We start from the raw sequence: 19,028 nt of genomic DNA on the forward strand, positions 1-19,028 counted from the left end.
CCCCCCCCGCCCCCCCCAGCTAGTTGCTGTCCTGGCTGTTGATCTCCCAGTGTTGTTGATGCTTTGCAGAGCTAGGCTGGAACACCCAGAGGAGTTTGAGCCCTTGTGTTTGTTAAAGGATCGAGCTCCATCATGTCAGCAGTTTTGTCTCTGACTGAGAATTACTGTGTGCTGTCAGAAGATTGATCGGAGGGCAACAGCTTAGGACATTTGTCACCCATGGCTTTAGAAAACTCTAGTGTGTGTTTCTGTAATTCATATTTTAAGTTTGACATTTTGTCCAGTATTCAGTATCTAGCCGAGAATTTAATCGAATTTCCTCTAGTAGTGCAAGCTTGTCAGAGAATCTGCTCCTCCAAACCATGCGGATTTGGCTATTACGAGAAAAATGCAAACAAGACAAGAGGAGCAGAAACCAGGTTAGGACAGGAAGAGAGTAACGATTCCTGCAGCAAGGCAGAGCAGGAGGAAGGGACCGAGCCAAGTATTCAGTGCAGTTCCTCCTGGCTTTTTCTAGGAAGGCTTTTAAATTAGAAAATCCTAAAGGGCTGTTCCAGAGCTGCGTGCGTTTAAGGGTGTCTGTAGGATGCGCTGTTGTGTTCTTCTGTCCACTCCAAAGCTGTAGTTTGTGCAGGTGGGGCACGCTCCTTTACCGGGGAAGTCAATCCACCGTTAAAAATGGGAGCAGCCTGTGTAGGGAATCCCACGGGAAGCTTCTGAAAGGGACGCTTGCTGTTGGTTCACCTGGGAACAACCAAGCTGGAGCCCTGGCAGAGGGCACTTCACAGCTCGACCAGAGGCCTTCCTAGGGCAGAGAGCTGAAAAGATTAAGGGGTAAGAAATGTGGCTGCACCATGAGGGTTTCTGTGTATTTTTATGGGTCTGAATGAAAAAGTGAAGTCACAGACCAAAGAACTGGTGGGAGATACATGCACTGCTTTAACATCCTTGTGAAAAACATGATTCTGATAAAACATCTCAGAGTTTGAGTAACTTTATATCGACTCTTTTTTCCTTCCGCAGAAGTGTTACCACTTCGTATTCCAGCGCTACCGCCTGGAGCACTACACAGTCTCCTCCAACTGGTTGGCTCTGGGGACTGTTTTTCTCTTTGGCCTTTTGTCACTGTCACGCTCAGTTGCCTTATTCAGAGGTGGGTATTTTAGACTGGTTCTGTGGTTTCTCGGGCATCGGTCTTGGCAGGCCTTAAGGTCTGCCAGGGTTGTGCTGCTTTGACTGTACCAGCACAGGAAAAATATGGCAATCCTGAATGTTTGGGTGCCATTGTTGCAGGAAAAGGAATAAATTCTAATGGTGTCACCATTAATGAATGTGAACGTGTATGTATGTATGTATAACTAGAATTAATCAGTTAAAAATCTGTTGCCCTTCACCTAGTACAACTAAACGATGTAAAATGTGTACCTAGACTCGTATTTAGGCAGATACTTACAACTTGCAAATGTATGATCCCACTTGAAACAAACATTTTCGCGTGTAAAACTTGTAATTGGGTGCATTTATCCTTAATGAAGATGGATTAAGTAAGGCTGTGATCCTTAAGTGCTTCCTTGGCTCACAGCCATGCAGCAAGCCTTCCCACCGCATCAAAGTTAGTTAGCAGCAGTGCTTTTTGCTTGATAGTAGCCACTGACAGTCAGGAGAGGAGAATGGGAATAAAGGTGTCATGGTGCAAACACCTCTAGCATGTTGGGGAGCTTTGAAGTCCAGCCACTTCTCAGCCTAGACAAATTATTTTCTTCATTCAGTTACCAATTAAAAATATATATACAAATATTTATTTATAGTCTTTCCAAAGAAGTCATTAAAAATTGTCCATTTCTTCAGTCTTATTTACAAATTCCTGCCTTCTGTAGGCTACCATGGGCCTCTGGACCTGTATCCAGAATTTCACAGGATTGCCACTGACCCGAGTATTCACACTGTGCCAGAGGGGAGACCAGTTAACGTCTGCGTGGGAAAGGAATGGCACAGATTTCCAAGCAGCTTTCTCTTGCCAGAAAAGTAAGTCGTTTAACGTAAAAGATACGATTTGCTGAGCTCCGTAGGGAGGGGCACTTCACATGAGAAGGATTTATGGGAGTAACCTTCAAGACCTCGTATGTTTGTCACCAGCATATCCAAAACAAACAATGTACAAGTTTGGTGTCAACAGATTGTTGGTCACAAAGTAGTGTAAATCTACAGGGTGACTGTCCTAGCAGTGCTGTCTGCCCTCAGGAATGAAATGTCCTGGGTTATGCTTTTGGTTTTCTCCATGCAAACTGTTACTAGCTCCTGCAGTTCCCTGCCGCGCTTTCTGACGCTGTTCTCTGCAGTTGGCAGCTCCAGTTTATCCTGTCGGAGTTCAGGGGCCAGTTACCAAAACCCTTTGCCAAGGGACCAATGGCCACACGGATCATTCCCACTGACATGAACGACCAGAACAAGGAAGAGCCATCTCGATACGTAAGGACGACATTCCTGTTTCATTTCCCTTACCTTACTGTACCATTTATATTAATACAGTGCCTAGAACTGTGGTTGGATCTCCCCATTTTGTGTCCCATGTCAGTACCGTTACAGAACAAAAATGGGCTCTCTGCAGCACTTGGGAAGTTCCCCGGTTGTGTGAGTCTGCTTTCTGTTTGTACTTCATCTCTCTATTTTTCATCTGAAGAGGTGAAAAAAAAAAAGAGAAGTAATATGTTCTAGTTACTGCAGTTTGGGGCCTGTTATAATGTTACTGCGATTACAGGAAAGTGAAATGAATGAGTAGTTTGAAGTCCCCAACAGAAGATGTTTGTCACTGAGCAGGGATTGACGCTTCCTTAGTACTTTTCTTTTAAAATATATTCATCATTTACAACAGAGGAGGAGGAACTTAATTTGGAAATCACAGGAACAACTGCATCGGTGATTTCAATGGGAAGCCATTGATGGATACTGGTGTTACCGACTTGTTACAACTTTTTCTTGCATTATCTAAACAAAAATGGCACATGCATATGAGTATTTATCAAATTATTGTTAGCTCATTTCTCTGAAATTATTTAGCAGCTTAAATCTTAGTGGCGTGCTAAATGTTCTTTGCGGTACAGGAAATATTAGGTATTTAGTTATCCTTCCCTTTTTTGCCTCGAGGGTGAATGAGGGGAACTGCCAGTGTATGCGTGGTCCTTTCTTCATCCTCTCCCCACCTGGCGGAGAGCTGTGCTTTGTCCACTAGAGTCCAGGAAGCGCTCGTGTGCAGTGCATCAGGTCTCTGCTTTACCTGAGAGGGTGGATCCTGGCTGAAGACAATGGACGAGCACTTTTTTTTATTAAGTTTTTCATATTTTTGGCCTGTTAAGCATTTTATGAGCGCTTGCGATCTCCTCAGAGATGTGGCTGGAAGGCAGCACTCCAAGACGGGAGCCAACTGTGTGGGTAAAAGCCGAGATCAACGTGCTGAGTGAAAGCTCTCTTCCTTGGAGCGCCGTTGTGTAGTTATTGGAAGTGGGAAGGAGGCGTGTTCCCACCTGAGAGCCGCTGTCTGCCGCAGTGCATTTCATTTACGAAATCTTCAACTGTGGCGTATTTTTAGCACAGACAGCTGGCTGGCGCAGAGCCTGTGACTAATAGAACAAAACACACTTTTGTTTCATGGCTGCTCCTTAATGTCACCCAACAATTTTTGTTACTTCTCATGCAAGCGAAAGGGCCCGGGACATGTTTAGAAATTGGCTGCTTCATGTGAATTTTAAACAGAGTTTTAAAACTTTTGCTTCTGAGCTGTTAATACCAAGAAAACAAGATCTTTCCTCAAGTTTAAAGGAGCTTTTAAGGACTGCAAGCATACCCACATTAAGAAAAAAAAGTGAGTAGGCACTGGAAAGGACCGTCATAGCAAACAAATACAAACAGCGTGAGTCTGCTGGCCCCTTAAAGGGGAGAAAATGGTTCAAAAGAATCGTCAGAGCCATGGACAGCTTAAAACCAATGAGTGTTTGCAGAAATGAGGCTTGTCTCGGCGTTTCAGCTGTAAGCATCTATCACTGCCCTGCTCGAAAACTGGAGTAAATCGGAGTGTTTCTGTTGCGGTGGGACACTGGGGGGCAAAAGTCATCTGGCCTTCTTGTTTTTGCAATCCTTCCTTCCTGAATCACATTGAACAGCACTAAGCTTGTACTTGTGCTACCGGGGAGATGGATCTGTCTCTCAAACTGCTAAGGAGGAGTTTTATTTCTTAAGGCATCCAAGCAGGGACAGTAGATTTAGGTTTAACAGCTGAAATGGTTAAAACTTCCTCACTTGAGGAAGGTGTTTTTTTTTTTTAAACCACTTTGATTTTGCTTCTTTTCTAATTCCTTTTGCCTCTGTTTTGAGCTGCAGGAACCACCTGAAGCTTGGCTGTCTATTTTTTTATTAGAGCATTTTCAGTAGAACATCTTTCTGCTCAAAACAGTTTAACTTTCCAGGCAGTTTAACTAAAAAAACAAAACAGTTTAACTAAACCAGGCAAGCTCCTGTCTTTGCTCATTGTGGCCAGCTAACTCCTACCCAGACACCAGTGACAGACGTACAGCAACAGGCTGTGCCCTCAGCTTCATCTCTGCATTATGTCGTCCCCTCCTGTACTGTATTCCTCTTGCAGTGGTAGAAAGGAAATCTTTCACCTGTCAGATAATTCCTAAGCATCGGAGGTGCCGGCCCTTTTAAGGGGAGAATGTAGAGCGGAAGAAGTGAGATTAATCTTAGAGCTGGAGGCAGCTACTTTTTTCTCCAAGAGATTCTACATAACTTACAGGAAAAACTTGGTTAGTGGTTTGGGAGCCTTTGCTAATGAGCCAGAACCTCTCTCAGGGCCTGGAATGTTCTGATACAGTGCAAGAAGTGGATTCAATATTTTCCTTGGTGTAAGTTTCCCATGGTGTAACTTCATCTGCTGCTCAGTTGTGATGCCACGGAGCCATCTGGTATCCACTTAATTAAATTGTTTTCAGCCTTTAAATTGTAATAATAAACCCCAAAGTTGCTTCAGAAGAGTGAATGCAAGCACGTCTAAGGAAGTTTGCAGAGTGAACTGAAGTGTGGGATCCTGAAAGGAAGAGTTTGAGGGAATAAGACAAAATAAGACGTGGTCATCCTGGAGAATGTTTGGTTCGTTTCAGCTGCCTGCGTTTAACGTAACGTGGGTAGCGGCGGCCTTTGATGTGCGTCTTAAGGGACCTTATCGGAGTCCTTAGTCTTCCCCTTCCACCAGCCCGTTGCTCAGACTGTTCGCAGAAGAAATAAATCTGGAGCAGGCTGTCCTTTTACAAACGCCAGTGATGTGGTCTTGCCAGAACTTCCCCATAGCCTGAGCATTGATGATCCTGTGCCTGGGAAAAGGTGAGGTTGCAATCTACAGGCTGTGCAGAGCCCCTGCGGAAGGAACCAAGGCCCAAGAGTTTGTGTAACCCGCTGAGCAATTCTCTGTGCACTGCTGGCAGGATCCGATGGTGATGCCGTGTGATGCTGGGACCATGGAGCCCGTTGTTAGGCAATAATTGAGCACAACTGTATTTCTGTTGCTGTCTTCAGGGAAAAACAAAACACAAACAGCCTTAGAACCGGTTTACGCTAAGATGCATGATGAAAATTCGTAGCCTAGCAAAAAAATATATTTACAGGTTGCTCAGTCTCCTGAATTCTCCAGAAAATCAATGGATTGCTCAGTGAAAGGTCTCCTCGTTTATGCCTGGGGGTGGAGAGGAGGCACGTTACAAGTGTGCAGCCGTCTTCTTGTTGGTGCAGTTGGGAGTTCAAACACAGGCTTGGCAGCAGCAGGGTGTTCGGGAGGAGGCTGGCCGTACCTTTCAGTTGCTTGCCAATGTCCTTGTTGTTTGCTGATCTGATGGGACCGGGATGAGGTGGCACAGAGCTGCCTGGCACTCCGCTATCTCTGTCCCCCTGGCTGCAGGGATTGGGGGCAGCTGGAAACTGAGGTACTGCGGTTGAGAACTCGGTATTTTTCCGAAATGCCCACGTTAAGTCTTTCATCTCTCCTTTGCATTCCACGGGGATGAAACACCAGCGCAGCTAATGAGACTATTGTTAGGTTGCAATTATTTATTAATCAAAAATTGTGCTCTGTCTTCTGTTGCACGTAACCTGAGGAAAGGCTTTGGTTATGTCTTTTTCAATATCTAAATGTACGTGTTCGAGTTCCTTAATGTCTGCCAAATGGAAATATCCAGTTTACTGAAGGGCACAACCAGTAATTACTAGGATGTACTGTACTTCACTGGTGCCTTTTCCCAGAAATTTCAAAACACCACTACATTTTAATGTTCGACGCTTAATAACGTACCAGTGGCAGAAGTGGGAGCTGTCAGTCCCCTTTGGCAGTTGGGAGTACTGGCGTGCTGCGAGGAGGGATCGCAGACCAAAAAAAGCATCCAAGGGTTCTCGGTGTTCTCAGTTCGCAGAAAGAAACGTTTGAGAGAGGACGTCCAGATGAATCCGATTGGAAGTGGAACGAGGGCATAAGTTGCAAGCATCGGTCCTGTTGATTTCTAGTGCCCCTGAGGTCGGCGCTGCAAGCTTTTGCCAGAAAACTCAGCCAGTGCCAGATGTGAGAATGTGCGACCCTTGGCTGACAAAACCTCCTGCCAGCAAAACAGCCGAGTGCAGGGGCAGGAGCTGGTGGAACATGCTTTTAGTGGCTAAAAGTCCCTATGCCAGGGAAAGCTCGGCCTTGCTGCTGTACCTGAGTCTCTGGAGTGCTTGCTTGCTCTCGAAAATGACTTGGGGTGTCACTTGAAGATGGCTAGGTCTTCAAGAGGGAGGATATCAGGCCTTGTTCACACACCTGTCCTGCCCTCTGGATCTTTCATGCTTAATGCAGGGGTTTCTAGACGACGGAGCTTCTTGTTGAGCTGCCTTTTGTGAAGCTTCTCTCACATCTGGTGGTTGTTAAAGGGAAATTTGTCCTGATAGGAGCTCAGCTCTGCTCTGTAGCTGAGAGTTGGTGTTCCTCTCAGCAGCTCGCGTGTATGTCTGTAGGGGAAGATGTAAGGGGTGGGGGGAACAGGGCAGGAAGAGTGGGCTGTGAGCTAGGAGGGCCATAGCCCCAAATAAACGAGTAGGGCAGCCTGCTCGTATCCAAGAGCGCTCTTCCCCTGCAGGAAGGAGCAGATTGCACAATGCGAGTCTCCTGAGGACAATGCCCACAGCCTGTTTAACTGCGAGGTCACACACAGCTCGTTGCTGTGTTGTTGCTTCCTCGACTACGTTTTCATAACTTGACCGAGCGTTACCAAACACTTTGGTCAGGGCAAAGCAGTTCCTTGCGTCACGGGCGGCTGATAAAGGCATGACTGCACTGATACTGACCGGCGAGGTCCAAGAGGTGCAGTGTGACGTTCATCTGCTGCGGGAGGCGCCGAGGGTCACTGCTGCTACAGCCCAGGTTATTCGTGCACCAAGCCCAGCAAGACTTGTGCCAGGCAACAGGCTTGCTCTGCCAGAGCTGCTGGCTTTCCACGATTCTGCTCAAGCCCTGCCAGGAGATGACAAGACGAGGACAGTGAGGGTTGTGGAGTTAACTGGTTGTGGAGCTCGTGTGATCGGTTTTTGGGTAACCCCTACTGGTTTATATGTGCTCTGAGCTAAATGCTCTGGAAACGGGTGCATCTGATCGTAAAAACACTGGCTGCGTACGACCCAGGAAAGCCATGGGTTAGGGCGTTTGCAGAGGAGCGTGTTGTGTGACTCGTGTTTTGCTGCTCGCTATAGAACGTCGTTAGCGTGTTGCCTCCCAGTTCGCAGTCAGGGTAGATGTGACTAGCGGAAGACATTTCAGAGCAGGCCCACAAGAATGACCCCGCGGGTAGGAAACATGCCTATAGAAGGAAGAGTGAGTAAAAGAGGGCTGCAGAGCAGACGAGCCGTTTTCAGATAACAGAGCTCAAGTATGTAAAAAGAACTGCAAAAAAACATTCCCTTGTTCATGGTGTAAAACAAGCAGGGACAGGCAAAAACTAAGAAAAGAAAAAATTCAGTTTAGGCATCAGGAAAGCTTTCTAACAATAAAGATAGTGAAGTCTTCTGCCTGGGGACCTTGTGGAGTCAGCATTGTAAGAAGTTTTTAAGAGCTTTTTAGAGAACCACAAGGCAAAATACCGGCAGAATTGGTTCTACCGCCTCAAATTCCCCCCCTGTGAGTTGACAGTTGTTCGGTAAGAGAGCTGGCAGTGGTACTTCCTCACGCAGGCAGCCCAGGACTTCCCTCCTGTGACCAGGGCAGCAGTGATAGCTTTTATTCCTGCATAAGGGTTTCACTTGAAAACATCACAAATATTTTACTATGTATCCTGCAAAAAGCCTTTTCCCTGTTGCTAGGATTACAAACCCCTTGTCATAGATAAGTGACAGCTTGTGTAAATAGGCACAGGCAACCAGAAGCCTACAGGAAATAAACAAGCATCTTTTTCTTTCTGCAGGTTGACATTTCCAAATGCCACTACCTGGTGGACTTGGACACAGCAGCTGAAACCCCGAGGGAGCCGAGGTATTCCTTGAACAAAGAAGAGTGGGTGACCATTGCCTACAAGCCATTCCTAGATGCTTCCAGGTATGTTTCCCGTGTTTGAGAAGGAATGAGAAAGGCTGGCAGATCTGTCAACTAATGTTTTTTTTGCAATTATTTGCTTACAACTGTAGAGGAGAGACACATTAGCAAATGCCAGCGTGAAATCCCCTCTCCAGTAGAGGCAGCTTGCTGGTTACAGTGGAACCTTTGTCAAACTTGCACGCAGAGCATTAATTACCTGGGTGGCTTTAGAGTGTTAAGCAAGCTGGGAAGGGCGAGGAGCAAGGATTATTTTTAAAAGGAGTCTTCCCTATGCATTTCTTGCTGATGTAGCGGGTTTTGTTTTCCCTTTATATATAATATAATATATATATTATATATATATAATATAATAAGGTGCAGGCCTTCTCCTCCCAGCGGACCTGTGAATCTGCTGTCGTTTCAGCCAAATTCGATAGGCAGGTGTAAGAGTCTTTGAGACTGCCTTACAAGATCTGTGAAAGCTGGCAGGCAGGAGGCAGACTCAGTGAGTGAGAAGTCATTGAGGTCTTTTGACATCAGAAAACTCCTGTAAGAGCCCCCTGTCAGAATGCGGTTCTTCATTAGTTCTGCTGCTCACGGGGTAAGTCGTGCATTTGGAGAATTTCTGTGAGAAGCAGAGGTTGAAATCCCTGTCCTCCAGGCTGGCGGGGTGGGATCCAGTTTGTCCAGCTGGGGGTGTTTTTAACACATCCCTACAGAGCCAAACCCTCAGCTGTAAGGGATGTTATTCAGTCGCTTCAAGCTTGGGTCATGAAGCTGTCATAGCAGGACAGAGAGCTTGACTGGAAAAGTCTCTGTAAAAAAAGACAAACAACCCGGCAAAAATTAACACAGGGTTCAGTGCCCTCCTGTTTTCTGTGCGAGACCTTCATGACTTCCTCCTAACGGGCCCCTCCAGGGAGCGGGGGCTGGTGAAAGCAGTCGGGCAGAGAAGGAGTGATAATACGCTTTTCCCAGGGGTTGCTCTGGTGTTGCCAGCTTGCCGACACAAACAAGTTTCCTTGGCACGGTTTTCCATGAACTCTGCTTGCCCAAAGAGACCTGCTGTTGTGGTAGAGCAGGGCTTGAGGAAGGGAGAACGGGATGGCCAATGACACTTAATGAGGCAAGAGGATCGCAGAAGGCTCCTTTTGCAGAGCCTGTCCCCCTGTGTGTCTGAAGCTACATTCACTTCTGCTTCGAAGCTGTGTTCTGATGCTTCCAAAGCTGGCTTATCTTGCTGTCCTCTGCCCAACAGCTGAACCTTGATTGTTTGGACCCGATTTCAAGTCCTTTGAAGTCGGTCAGAGGCACTGAATCAGTTCCAAATGGGTCAGCCATGGGAATGTAATTTGCTGGAGGGGCTTTCAGAGGTACTAGGCTGCCATGCCAGCCTGCCTGATGAAAGCTAAGTGAATTATTCTGCTGCGGCTCTACATCTCGCAGGTTTCTCCAGGATGTCCTGCGTCTTCCGTGGCTCCTTTCCACTACTGCTCATTTTTCCTGTACTTAGCTGGTGTTTGTTAGAGAAGCAGTTGGTCTGTCTCATGGGGCGTTCTGGGTTATTGCACCACATCTCCTTCAGCTCCCACCCGTAGCCTCTGAGCTTCTGATGAAAGCTCACGATGTATAAATCATTGCTCTCTTTCTGAATCTGTTTTGTAGCCCATCAGAGGCTGTGTCCTGCTGAACACAACCCAGCGTCTTTCTGGAAGCAGCAGGACGCTGCATCTGCTGCTTTCGCTGGGAGTTGTCTGCCGTGCCACAGGAGGAACGCAGGCATTTCAAAACTTCTGCTGTCGCCAGGACTTTCTGTTCATCTCTAACTTAGCTGGGGGTGTTTCCTGTCAGGTGCTTGTGCATCTGATACCGTCTCAGTCCTGACCCCTCTCCAGCCCGCAATGCTGCCCTGAGTGCCGAGAGTTACCCTAGAGAAGCGCATAGCTCAGCACTGAACCGAGCCCTTGTCGCTCTTCGCTGCTGCACTGCTGTTTCCATGTGAGCTGTTCTATGAAAAAAAAATGTTTTTTTCTTCTTTTCCCTCCTCTTCTTATTAGGGAAAATGGGTAGGATTAAAGAATTCCCCTGTTTACAGCCCAATCAGCACCTTGCCAGGCGCAAACATCTGGCTGGCTGCTCAGGAACCGTCTGAGCACAGAGGTAGGGGTGTTGCAGCCCTGTGCTTCTAGGGAGGGATGCTGTCCAAGGGCTTCCTGCCGGACTCAGGCTGGGAACTTGTTCCCAAGCTAAGCAGTAAAAATCTGTCTAATCACTTGATGTATCATTCTGGGGTTTAGACCATCTAAACGGAACCCAGGTTTCCCCAAGCTGCATGTGTTCTGCTGGCTAAGCAGCTCGGCAAGCCTGCAGCCAACCTCTGGTGACCCGCTCGGTGTGGGGAAGTGGATGTGTGCGTGTGTGATCCTTCGTGTCTGCTCGAGAACAGAGACGGCACGTGGCTGTCACCGCTGCAAGTAAGAGCTTGGCTCGTAGCAAAACGAGAATCTCACCGTGGGGCAGCAGCTCGGTGTGAGGAGCTGGAGACAGAGATCCTGAAACTGCTGCTGGTGGTAACAACGAGCTGAAAGAGCAGAGCAGCGGGGATAGGGAAAGGGCGCAGCGTGCTCCCTGGGCAAGCAATCACCAGTTTAGACCGAGGAACGGGTCATCCAGGGGTGGTGGGGAGGGAAGGGCATCTCTCCGGCTGCTGCGACCTCCCAAAAAAGCTGCAGCCGCATCGCTGGGTGGCTGGAACAGACGAGGCTTTGCGGAGCAAGTTCCAAGAGGAGATGAGGCAGGTAGGTCCTGCTGGTGCCTCCTGCCGGCTTCCTCCCTTTCTATTCTTTTGCGGCATGGCAATCCTCCGCGCTGTTCCTTATCAACACCTCGCAGCTGGAGGAGAGGGGAGCGGTGGAGGAGGCCAGGTTGCCATAGCAGCGGGTCTGATTTCCATCCCTGCTGCCAGTACCTCCCGGGCTCCCGCAGCGCAGCTCCCAGCGATGTGCTCTCTGCCTTCAGTAGGCCTCCAGCGCTCGGCAGGTGGGGCGGCTCCAGCGGCCGGGAGTGAGAAGGGCATGGGGGGCTCACCCGGGGACATCGCTGCTGCGGAGGGATGAGAGAACTGGCAGCGTGTCCCCTGCCTTGTCACCCTGCTCGTCTGGCATGTTTCCTCTTCCTCCTGAGGAAGAACAAGAAGCCAGGACCTGTGGCCTGTCTGGCAGGGCAGATGCTTAGCGGTGTGCCCAGCTCGCCAAGATAACTCCTGGAGCGATGAAGGGCAGAAGGAAGGAGCACAGGAAGGTCTAAGCCGCCCTCTTTTCACCCAGTGCGTTGTTTAAGGGCATCACATTTAAAATCGGGTACTAGAGACAAGGTCGAGGCATCTTTTGCCAGCCATCCCTAACAGCATGACCGAGGGAAGTTCCAGAAAAGCTCTTTTGGATTGCCAGCTTGGGAATCTTTCTGACATATGTTTTTCAGTTCCTACTGGAAATTTGGCCTGTGGAAAAAAGCTGAGGTGAATGTGTGAGTAAGGGGCTCAGCTGGAGCCTGGTGCTCCTGGGGCTGTGGCCAGGACTCTCAGACCCTCCCTGTACCGCAGTTCCCCAGCTGGACCAAAAGTTTGTTAGCCCCAGCAGCTGACACTGAGCCTGAGGAGCTTCAGTCTGATACCAGCAGTGGCACGTAAATACCTTGGCGTTGTTTCGCATCCCGGTATTGGAATTTTGCTGCAGCGTTCTTGCTAAGATTTCCCACGGCAAATGTTCGTAACGGGTCTGCCCAGCTCCTTGCGCTGAGTGCGTCACAGCGCTTCTAAAATAAGGCAGCGTTGTTTGCTTTGTTTTTTCTTTCCCTGAATGGGATTGAATTGGAACTTGCATAAAATAACGGGGCTCAGGCAGTTCCCGCAGGGGGAAATGGAACAAGTCGTGCCGTAGGTTGGCAGCTGGCAGATGAGCTAGTGACAACGACAGATCTGCCTAGCGGTTGGGTGAGATGCAGGGGCCTGCCTCACCCTGCGGAGCCAGGCGTTAGCTGCTGTGCTTTTGGTGAGGTTGGAAACCTTCCTCGGTACGGCAAGTGCTCCTGGTACATCTTTGTCTGTGGCCGCAGCTGTTCCTCAGCCCTTCCTCTGCTTGCTGCTGTCCTTAGCTCGGTCTGCAGAGCACCAGGCACTGCAGAGCACAGAGGGAAGAGGCTGAGAGTTGCCACTGCTCTTCTCCATCCAACTGGAGGGCTCTCTGAGGGCATCAGTGATACCCTGAGGCTGTGTCAGGGCTGCCACAAGTACTTCGATAATCCAGAAAGTTGCTAGTAAGCCTGGTGGCAGGGAAGGTATGGAAATCCCAGCCAAACCCCTTTGGTGTTCTTGTTGGGGTAGCGCACCGAAGCAGTGCTGCCTTGCAGACTTGAGGAATCGATCGGTCTGGGTAGCTTGGCCGAAGGAGAGCAGCAGTAACGCGGTCGTAACCACGGGTTAGGTGCTGGAAACTGGTGAGCTGAAAGGATCCCCGGGCTGGTGGGGCTGTGGGGAGAGCTCTTCGCAGGGCCTGCCGCACAGCTCTGGGGGCAGAGCGAGTGAAGATGGCTCAGGAGCTGCCTGTGAGGATCCCGGCTGCTCGCGTTTCTGAGCATGTGCCTTCCCCCTGCCTCCTCCCGCGCCAGCTCAGCGGAATGACGCATGTCTTAAATCCGGCACCTGCTTCCACACAATGATTTGGAAGTGCCCCCTGCTACCTATGAAGTAAGTGTAAAAGCACTATGAAAGCGCAGCTTTTTTTAATAAAAGGGAGGAGAGAAGAGAAGTGTCGCTTCGAACCGAGCTGGGAGGGGAGCAGCGAGAGTAGATTTCAGGTCTGCAGCTCAGCGGCTGCGGAGCAAGGAGCGTTTAAACAAAACAAACAAAAAAACCAACCCCAAACCCTATAGCCCTTGTTCTTTGAAAATAAATGACCCCAGCAGCTCAATTCACTCCTGCTGAACTGGAGGCTTCTGGGACTCGCTGCGAGTCTCACATTGACGTCAGCAAGTGCAAATGTAAATCTCAGCTGGCTCTGATAAATGGTGCTGCTAATTGAATTAGAGAGCACTCCAAGCCACCAGCTAATTATGCTCCTCAGGAAGCTGCTTTGTCCAGGTCCATTTAATTCTATATTGGCTGAGCACTCCAAATCTGGCACAGAAAAGGGGAAATATATTACAGCTCCCTGCTGAGGAGCACATATTTTCCAGCTCTTTAGGCTGAGCCGTCTGCTTGCTCCAAACGCTTGTGTTCTCACCCTTGGGTTTTCCATCATAAAAAAAAAAAAAAAAGTAAATTCTCAGTGCAAGATTAATGATTCAGTCACCTTGTGCTAGAATATCGTTACCCTGGTTTGATAGGAGACTGTCTCATTCCCGTTAATGGTGCTTTCCCCCTCGTTACATGAAATGGCTTCCCTGCTTTTGTTTTCTAAGCAGCTAGGTCGCTTGTTAGGTGCACAGTTGGTACAAAATTTACCACCTAGAGGAAGTACAAATGTTAATGGGTTCTCGGAGAGCTTTGATCATGAACTTCCTGCGTATGCCCATAGCCAGAAGGCACTAGGGCATGCCTTTGTGGCACAGGTTCAACTTTCTCCTGCCTATTACTTCTGCCATTCCCTTCTCTTCTTCCTTGTCAAGTTTATTCCTAAATTATTTGGGGTGAGAAGTTCAGGGTATGAGGTGTTCTTCCTCTGCAGTTAGGAAGAAGCCCCAGCACCATTACATGTTTCGAACTGCTTCCATTCCTCATCAGCCTCTTTGGGAGGGGTGACACGATCATCTTCACTCAGTCCTTGCGTCCTTTCCAGACGAGCATCCCCTGGTGTCAGAGCAGAGCTGTTGAGGTAGGTTCGCCTGAAGTCCAGCAGGCAGCTCACAGGAACCTGCTCAGCACTAAATACCTCCGTGGTTCCAGTTCGGCCGGGCCCACTGCGTGCTGTGCACCTCTGTCCTACCTGGAGAGTGCTCTGGGTGATGCAGCAGTTGTTTCCCTAGAAACAAACAACCAAAAAAGCCCAATCCTGCCATGTTTCAGCCAGAACTGGGGGGAATTTGCCTGCTGCCTGGCTCTGAGCTGGAGCCTGCCCTGGGAGAGCCTTGCAGCACTGTTCCGGGAGTGAGCGCACCTTGGAGCCATCACGGACTTCATCTTGCTACCAACGTGTTGCCGTGAGCTCGGTGCTGATTAAGGCTCCAGGCTCACGGTCTCTGGGGGACAAATTTAGAAGCAAATGCAAACGGAATATTATATATATTCACCGGCATCTGTCATCCCGGCCCCTTCCATGTGCCATCTGCTGGCTAAGGTTGCTGAGCCTGATGAAGGGAGGTGACAGGAGGTAAAGGTTCCCTGCCTGACTTGAAAGTTGTCTCATGGCTTCGTGAGCGCTGGTGCCTCCGCTGCTCGGGACTCTCTCGCTGGAAGCAAGGCTGCCAGGGCTCGGCAACTCTGTAGGTCCCAGCAGCGGAGAGCCCGGCCTCGTGCTTGTGTCCCGAGTCTCTTTTTGGTGACGAAGTTGCTGCTTAACAAACACCAAGGCTGAGCTTAGCACTGTGGGGCAGGTATGGTGGGGCTACCATAGAACATCCCCAGTTGGAAGGGACCCATAAGGATCATCGAGTCCAACTCCAGGCACCACAAAGGTCTACCCAAAAATTCTGACCGTGTGACTAAGCGCTTCTTAAACTCCGCCAGGCTTGGTGCAGTGACTCCTTCCCTGGGGAGCCTGTTCACAGTTACTGAATTTTAGCCGAAGCACAAACTCTGAGCTCTGAGAAATCGTGCTAGTTTTTTCCCCCTTCCTTGTAAGGTAGCAGCAAGCTGATTTTCTTCCTTATTTTTCATTTTCCCTGTTTTAAACAGCATCCCAAGCATCACGCACCTGGTTGCCTCTTTTTCTTTGCTAAGGGAGTTGAAGCGAAACCCCACCATTAACAGAGAGCAGCAGTGGAGGGTTGTCAGGCTCAGAGGAGGAGATGCCAGAACAAGTCCAGCAATGATGGTTGTTAGCCACAAGAGCTGGAGCAAGAAATGCAAGCACTCATTTTCAAAGGGACGCCTTTGCTTTTAGCGACTGGAGGGAGGGCTGACCTCCAATTTCCAGGCACGAGGAAATGACAGCTGCAAAAAATGTTCCTTGTTCAGAATGCACTAAAATTACCGTCTTCTGCCTAGTTATTTGCCACTGAGAGATTGTTTTGAACATGTTCTCAGTTCTAGCACCTCAGGAATTCAGAGAGCTCCCATTTCTAGTAATTCTTTTATTTTGGAACTTTGCTGGGTGCATTCCAATGTGAAGAACAAAAAGCTCGGTGACGGTATTTAGACCCTTCACAAAGCGCAGCGATCACCGTTCCTATATCCTAAAGTACCAGCTGACGGTTTGGCAAAAACCAGGCTTCCAGAGGATTCTGGATGGTGAAAGGAGGCAGACTCTTACAGGGAGAGGTGGGACTTGGGAATTTTGGGAATTCAGAGTTCCTGGGCCTCTGTGCAGGTAGACAGTACTTTCTGCCTCCGTTTCCCCTCTCCAGCATGGGACAGACACTGCTCCCTTTGTCGCTTTGTCTAGAGAAGGAACACTTCAACGGAATAATGCCTGGTGCTTGTATGGCACCTCATGTAACAGGACCCTGGTACTAGGTGGTGCTGTGCCAGTGCAAAGAGATAGTGCCAGGCTTCTGGATGGTTTTTTAACAGGAGATCAGGAGCTGCTTGTTCTCAGATGCGTTACAGTAAAGATGTCCTAGGACCCTGGGGGCCTCCTGGGAGATGTAGTTCACAGGGGCAGTTCCTGCCATTGTTTTTTAGACTGCATTTTTGACAGAAATCCAGTGCTGCCTCACAATAAGCAGAAAAAAACACAATTCATCTTTCTTCTGAAAGATTGACTCTAATTGTGAGTCCAGAGCCTTGGCTGTGTGACCAGCAAAGCTGTGAGAATTACAGTGACCAGTGAGCCTGGGTCTGCATCCCATCCCTGACCGCTTGGCGGGCTGCAGATCAGATCTGAGTGCTGCTGCTGCTGCTTTTGCAAGCTTTATGTAGATGGAGTTAGACGTGGCCTATCGAGCCTTAGCAGACATACCAACAAGTTGACCTCAAGGAGATAAGGAGATAAGCTTGAATGCCGAGGATGGCAGACTCTGTCCAGCCATGATTTCAATACGTTGCTCAAAAGTTTAAATCTTGCAGGGTTTGGTGTTGCTGATGGAGGAAATCGGATTGCTTTTCCACTTCGCGTTTAAGCCTGGCTTTTACTAGTGCTTTGCTCAGTAGAAGAATGCGTGCATTTAAAATGTACTCACCTAGCACAGCTCCAGCAATTACCAATCAAACAAAAGGTCCTAATTTGATACAGCCATTAAGCCCTCCTGCTTGAGTACTCCATTGGCCCCGTTGTTGCAAAGTGCTGCGAAATGCCAGCTCCCAGCACAAGCAGGGCACGGAGCGAACGCTGGCAGCAAAATGCCTCTTAGGCTTTAAGGCAGTCCGTCCCCGTTCATTCAATACCCTCAGCAGAAGGTCAGCACGAGAGCAAAACTCCAGAGTCCCAGTACCCGTCAGTGGCTGTCTGCCCTTCAGGCTGGAGCGGAGGAGTAGGTGACCAGCAGGATTGGGTAGAAAAGAGATGGCAGGAGGTAAATGCAGCTTTGTGACGTGCCCTGAGGAATGGGAGCCTGCCTATCTGTAGGATACCAAAGGCCCACGGGGCCGCGCTGTCTGCTCTTTGATAATTACAACACCTTCCCGACCTCCCTCCTCCTTGATCCCACTGGAGTGGATAGTGGGCAGGCTGAAGAACGGAGGTGATTCCCGCTGGTGATTCTGTCACAAACCAGCTTTGGTCCCACCACCGAGAAGAAAACGGGGCTGGGCTCTGTATGCTTGTGCCCTTGACATCCCTTGTATCACGGAGTCACCAAGCCAGATCTTCTGCAAAGCCTCTTTTGTATCGGTTTGAACGTGTTGGCTGATGAGCACTCTAAGGATGATTTCCTTTTTCCTTTCTGGTTTCAGGTCCTCAAAGCTGCTGCGCGCATTCTACATTCCTCTCCTCTCAGAACGGTACACACGGTATGCAAACTACACGATCCTGAAATCCCGGAGGTCGAAGCAAACGAGGAAGAAAATGGGAGGCTAGGAGCACACCTGGGTAACAAAACCAAAAGCATGTGCTGACACTCTTGGACAGCTACCTAAGCATTCTTCAGTTCCTTTTCTGAAAGATTGCGCTTGTAAGATTCACTAATAAAGATTTCCCACGAAGTGATTTTGCTCTGCAAGCTTCCAGCTGTAAGGAGGGTACATCATCTGCTTTCAGTTCTCAGTGTCAGGTCTCTGCTCTGCCTACACAGAACGGTTTAGAACCAGTCTGAAAATCCAGCAGCCACCTACGAACGTATTAGCTGTGCTGCTCCCTGTGTTATTATCTGTTACACCAGAGAAGAGAAAAATGGAAAATAAAAAGGAATGGCAGGATGAGGTTCTGCTCCGGGTTGCAGTCTGGCATTGGGAAAATCCGGTTCTGCTCCCTCTGCCTCTCTGGTCTGTGGCTGTTTAAGTGCTGCTCTGCTCGCTTTCTCCTAGGGATTTTTTTCAGACAACAGATATTATTATTATTATTTTTGGAACAAAAAGGAAGGAAGGAAGAAAACACTTGAAAGACACTTAACTGTGAAATGCACTGAAACTTGAGGAATGAAGTAGTGTGTGCCGTGGAGAAACAGTCTGAAGTTGCTCTGTCCAGGGGATCTTTTCAAGAAAAAAACTTGTGCTTTTGGGGAAAAAAGCCACCACAAACTTGTGAATTGAGCTAATTGTCTGTTTTAGTGGGACTGGGATGTTTTTGTTACATTTGACAATATGAAACACAGTGTGTTTGTTTGTTATTTATCATTTTTTTAAAGATACCTCTAACATGCTTTCAGTTCTACAGTACAGCATCTTACAATTTCTGGGAACAGGCAGAGAAGAGAAGAAAGGTTGGTTTTATTTTTTGCAATCCTGTTTCCTAAAGCTACCAAGTAGTGTGTGTGTTTGTTCCATTGGTTCACTATGCTTCAGAGGACTGCTGTGTGTAATTACATCTCCATTTTAAAAACATGCAGTGTAACAAGCTGAATGGAGTTGTTTTCACCCAGATCCTTGGAACTGTGCAGGCATGGGAAAGGATGAGATGGAGCAGAGAGGAAGCTCCCTTTGCAAACGGCTACGCAAGCTCCGTTCCTCGCAGCGAGTGTGATTGCTGGGCTGCGTGTGCGGTGACAAAGAGCCGGAGCAGGTGGGTCAGGAAGCAGAGGGGTTGGTGTGCAATCAGCAGGGCGCGTGCCCCCGAGGAAGAGGAAGGCATCAGGCCGGCTGCAGGACGCGGCGCTGGGCAGCCCCGGGGCCCCTCTGCAGGCTGACATCTGAGCAGGAGGG

The 19,028-nt window shown here is 48.8% G+C and overlaps 1 protein-coding gene across 1 annotated transcript in view; it reads left to right on the forward strand.

Moving 5' to 3' along the window:
- ALG9 (ALG9 alpha-1,2-mannosyltransferase) overlaps positions 1–17,873 on the forward strand; it is a 30,186-nt gene extending 12,313 nt beyond the window's left edge. The window contains exons 11-15 of the mRNA XM_080567743.1: positions 1,024–1,153; positions 1,878–2,025; positions 2,340–2,469; positions 8,469–8,599; positions 17,625–17,873. Of these exons, the coding sequence (XP_080423869.1) occupies positions 1,024–1,153; positions 1,878–2,025; positions 2,340–2,469; positions 8,469–8,599; positions 17,625–17,748 (663 nt within the window). The 3' untranslated portion in view covers positions 17,749–17,873. The remainder of the gene's footprint in view (positions 1–1,023; positions 1,154–1,877; positions 2,026–2,339; positions 2,470–8,468; positions 8,600–17,624) is intronic.
- Positions 17,874–19,028: the final 1,155 nt, after the last annotated feature.

This window comes from Anser brachyrhynchus (assembly GCF_964034855.1).
Source record: "Anser brachyrhynchus genome assembly, chromosome: 25".
NCBI lineage: Eukaryota > Metazoa > Chordata > Aves > Anseriformes > Anatidae > Anser > Anser brachyrhynchus.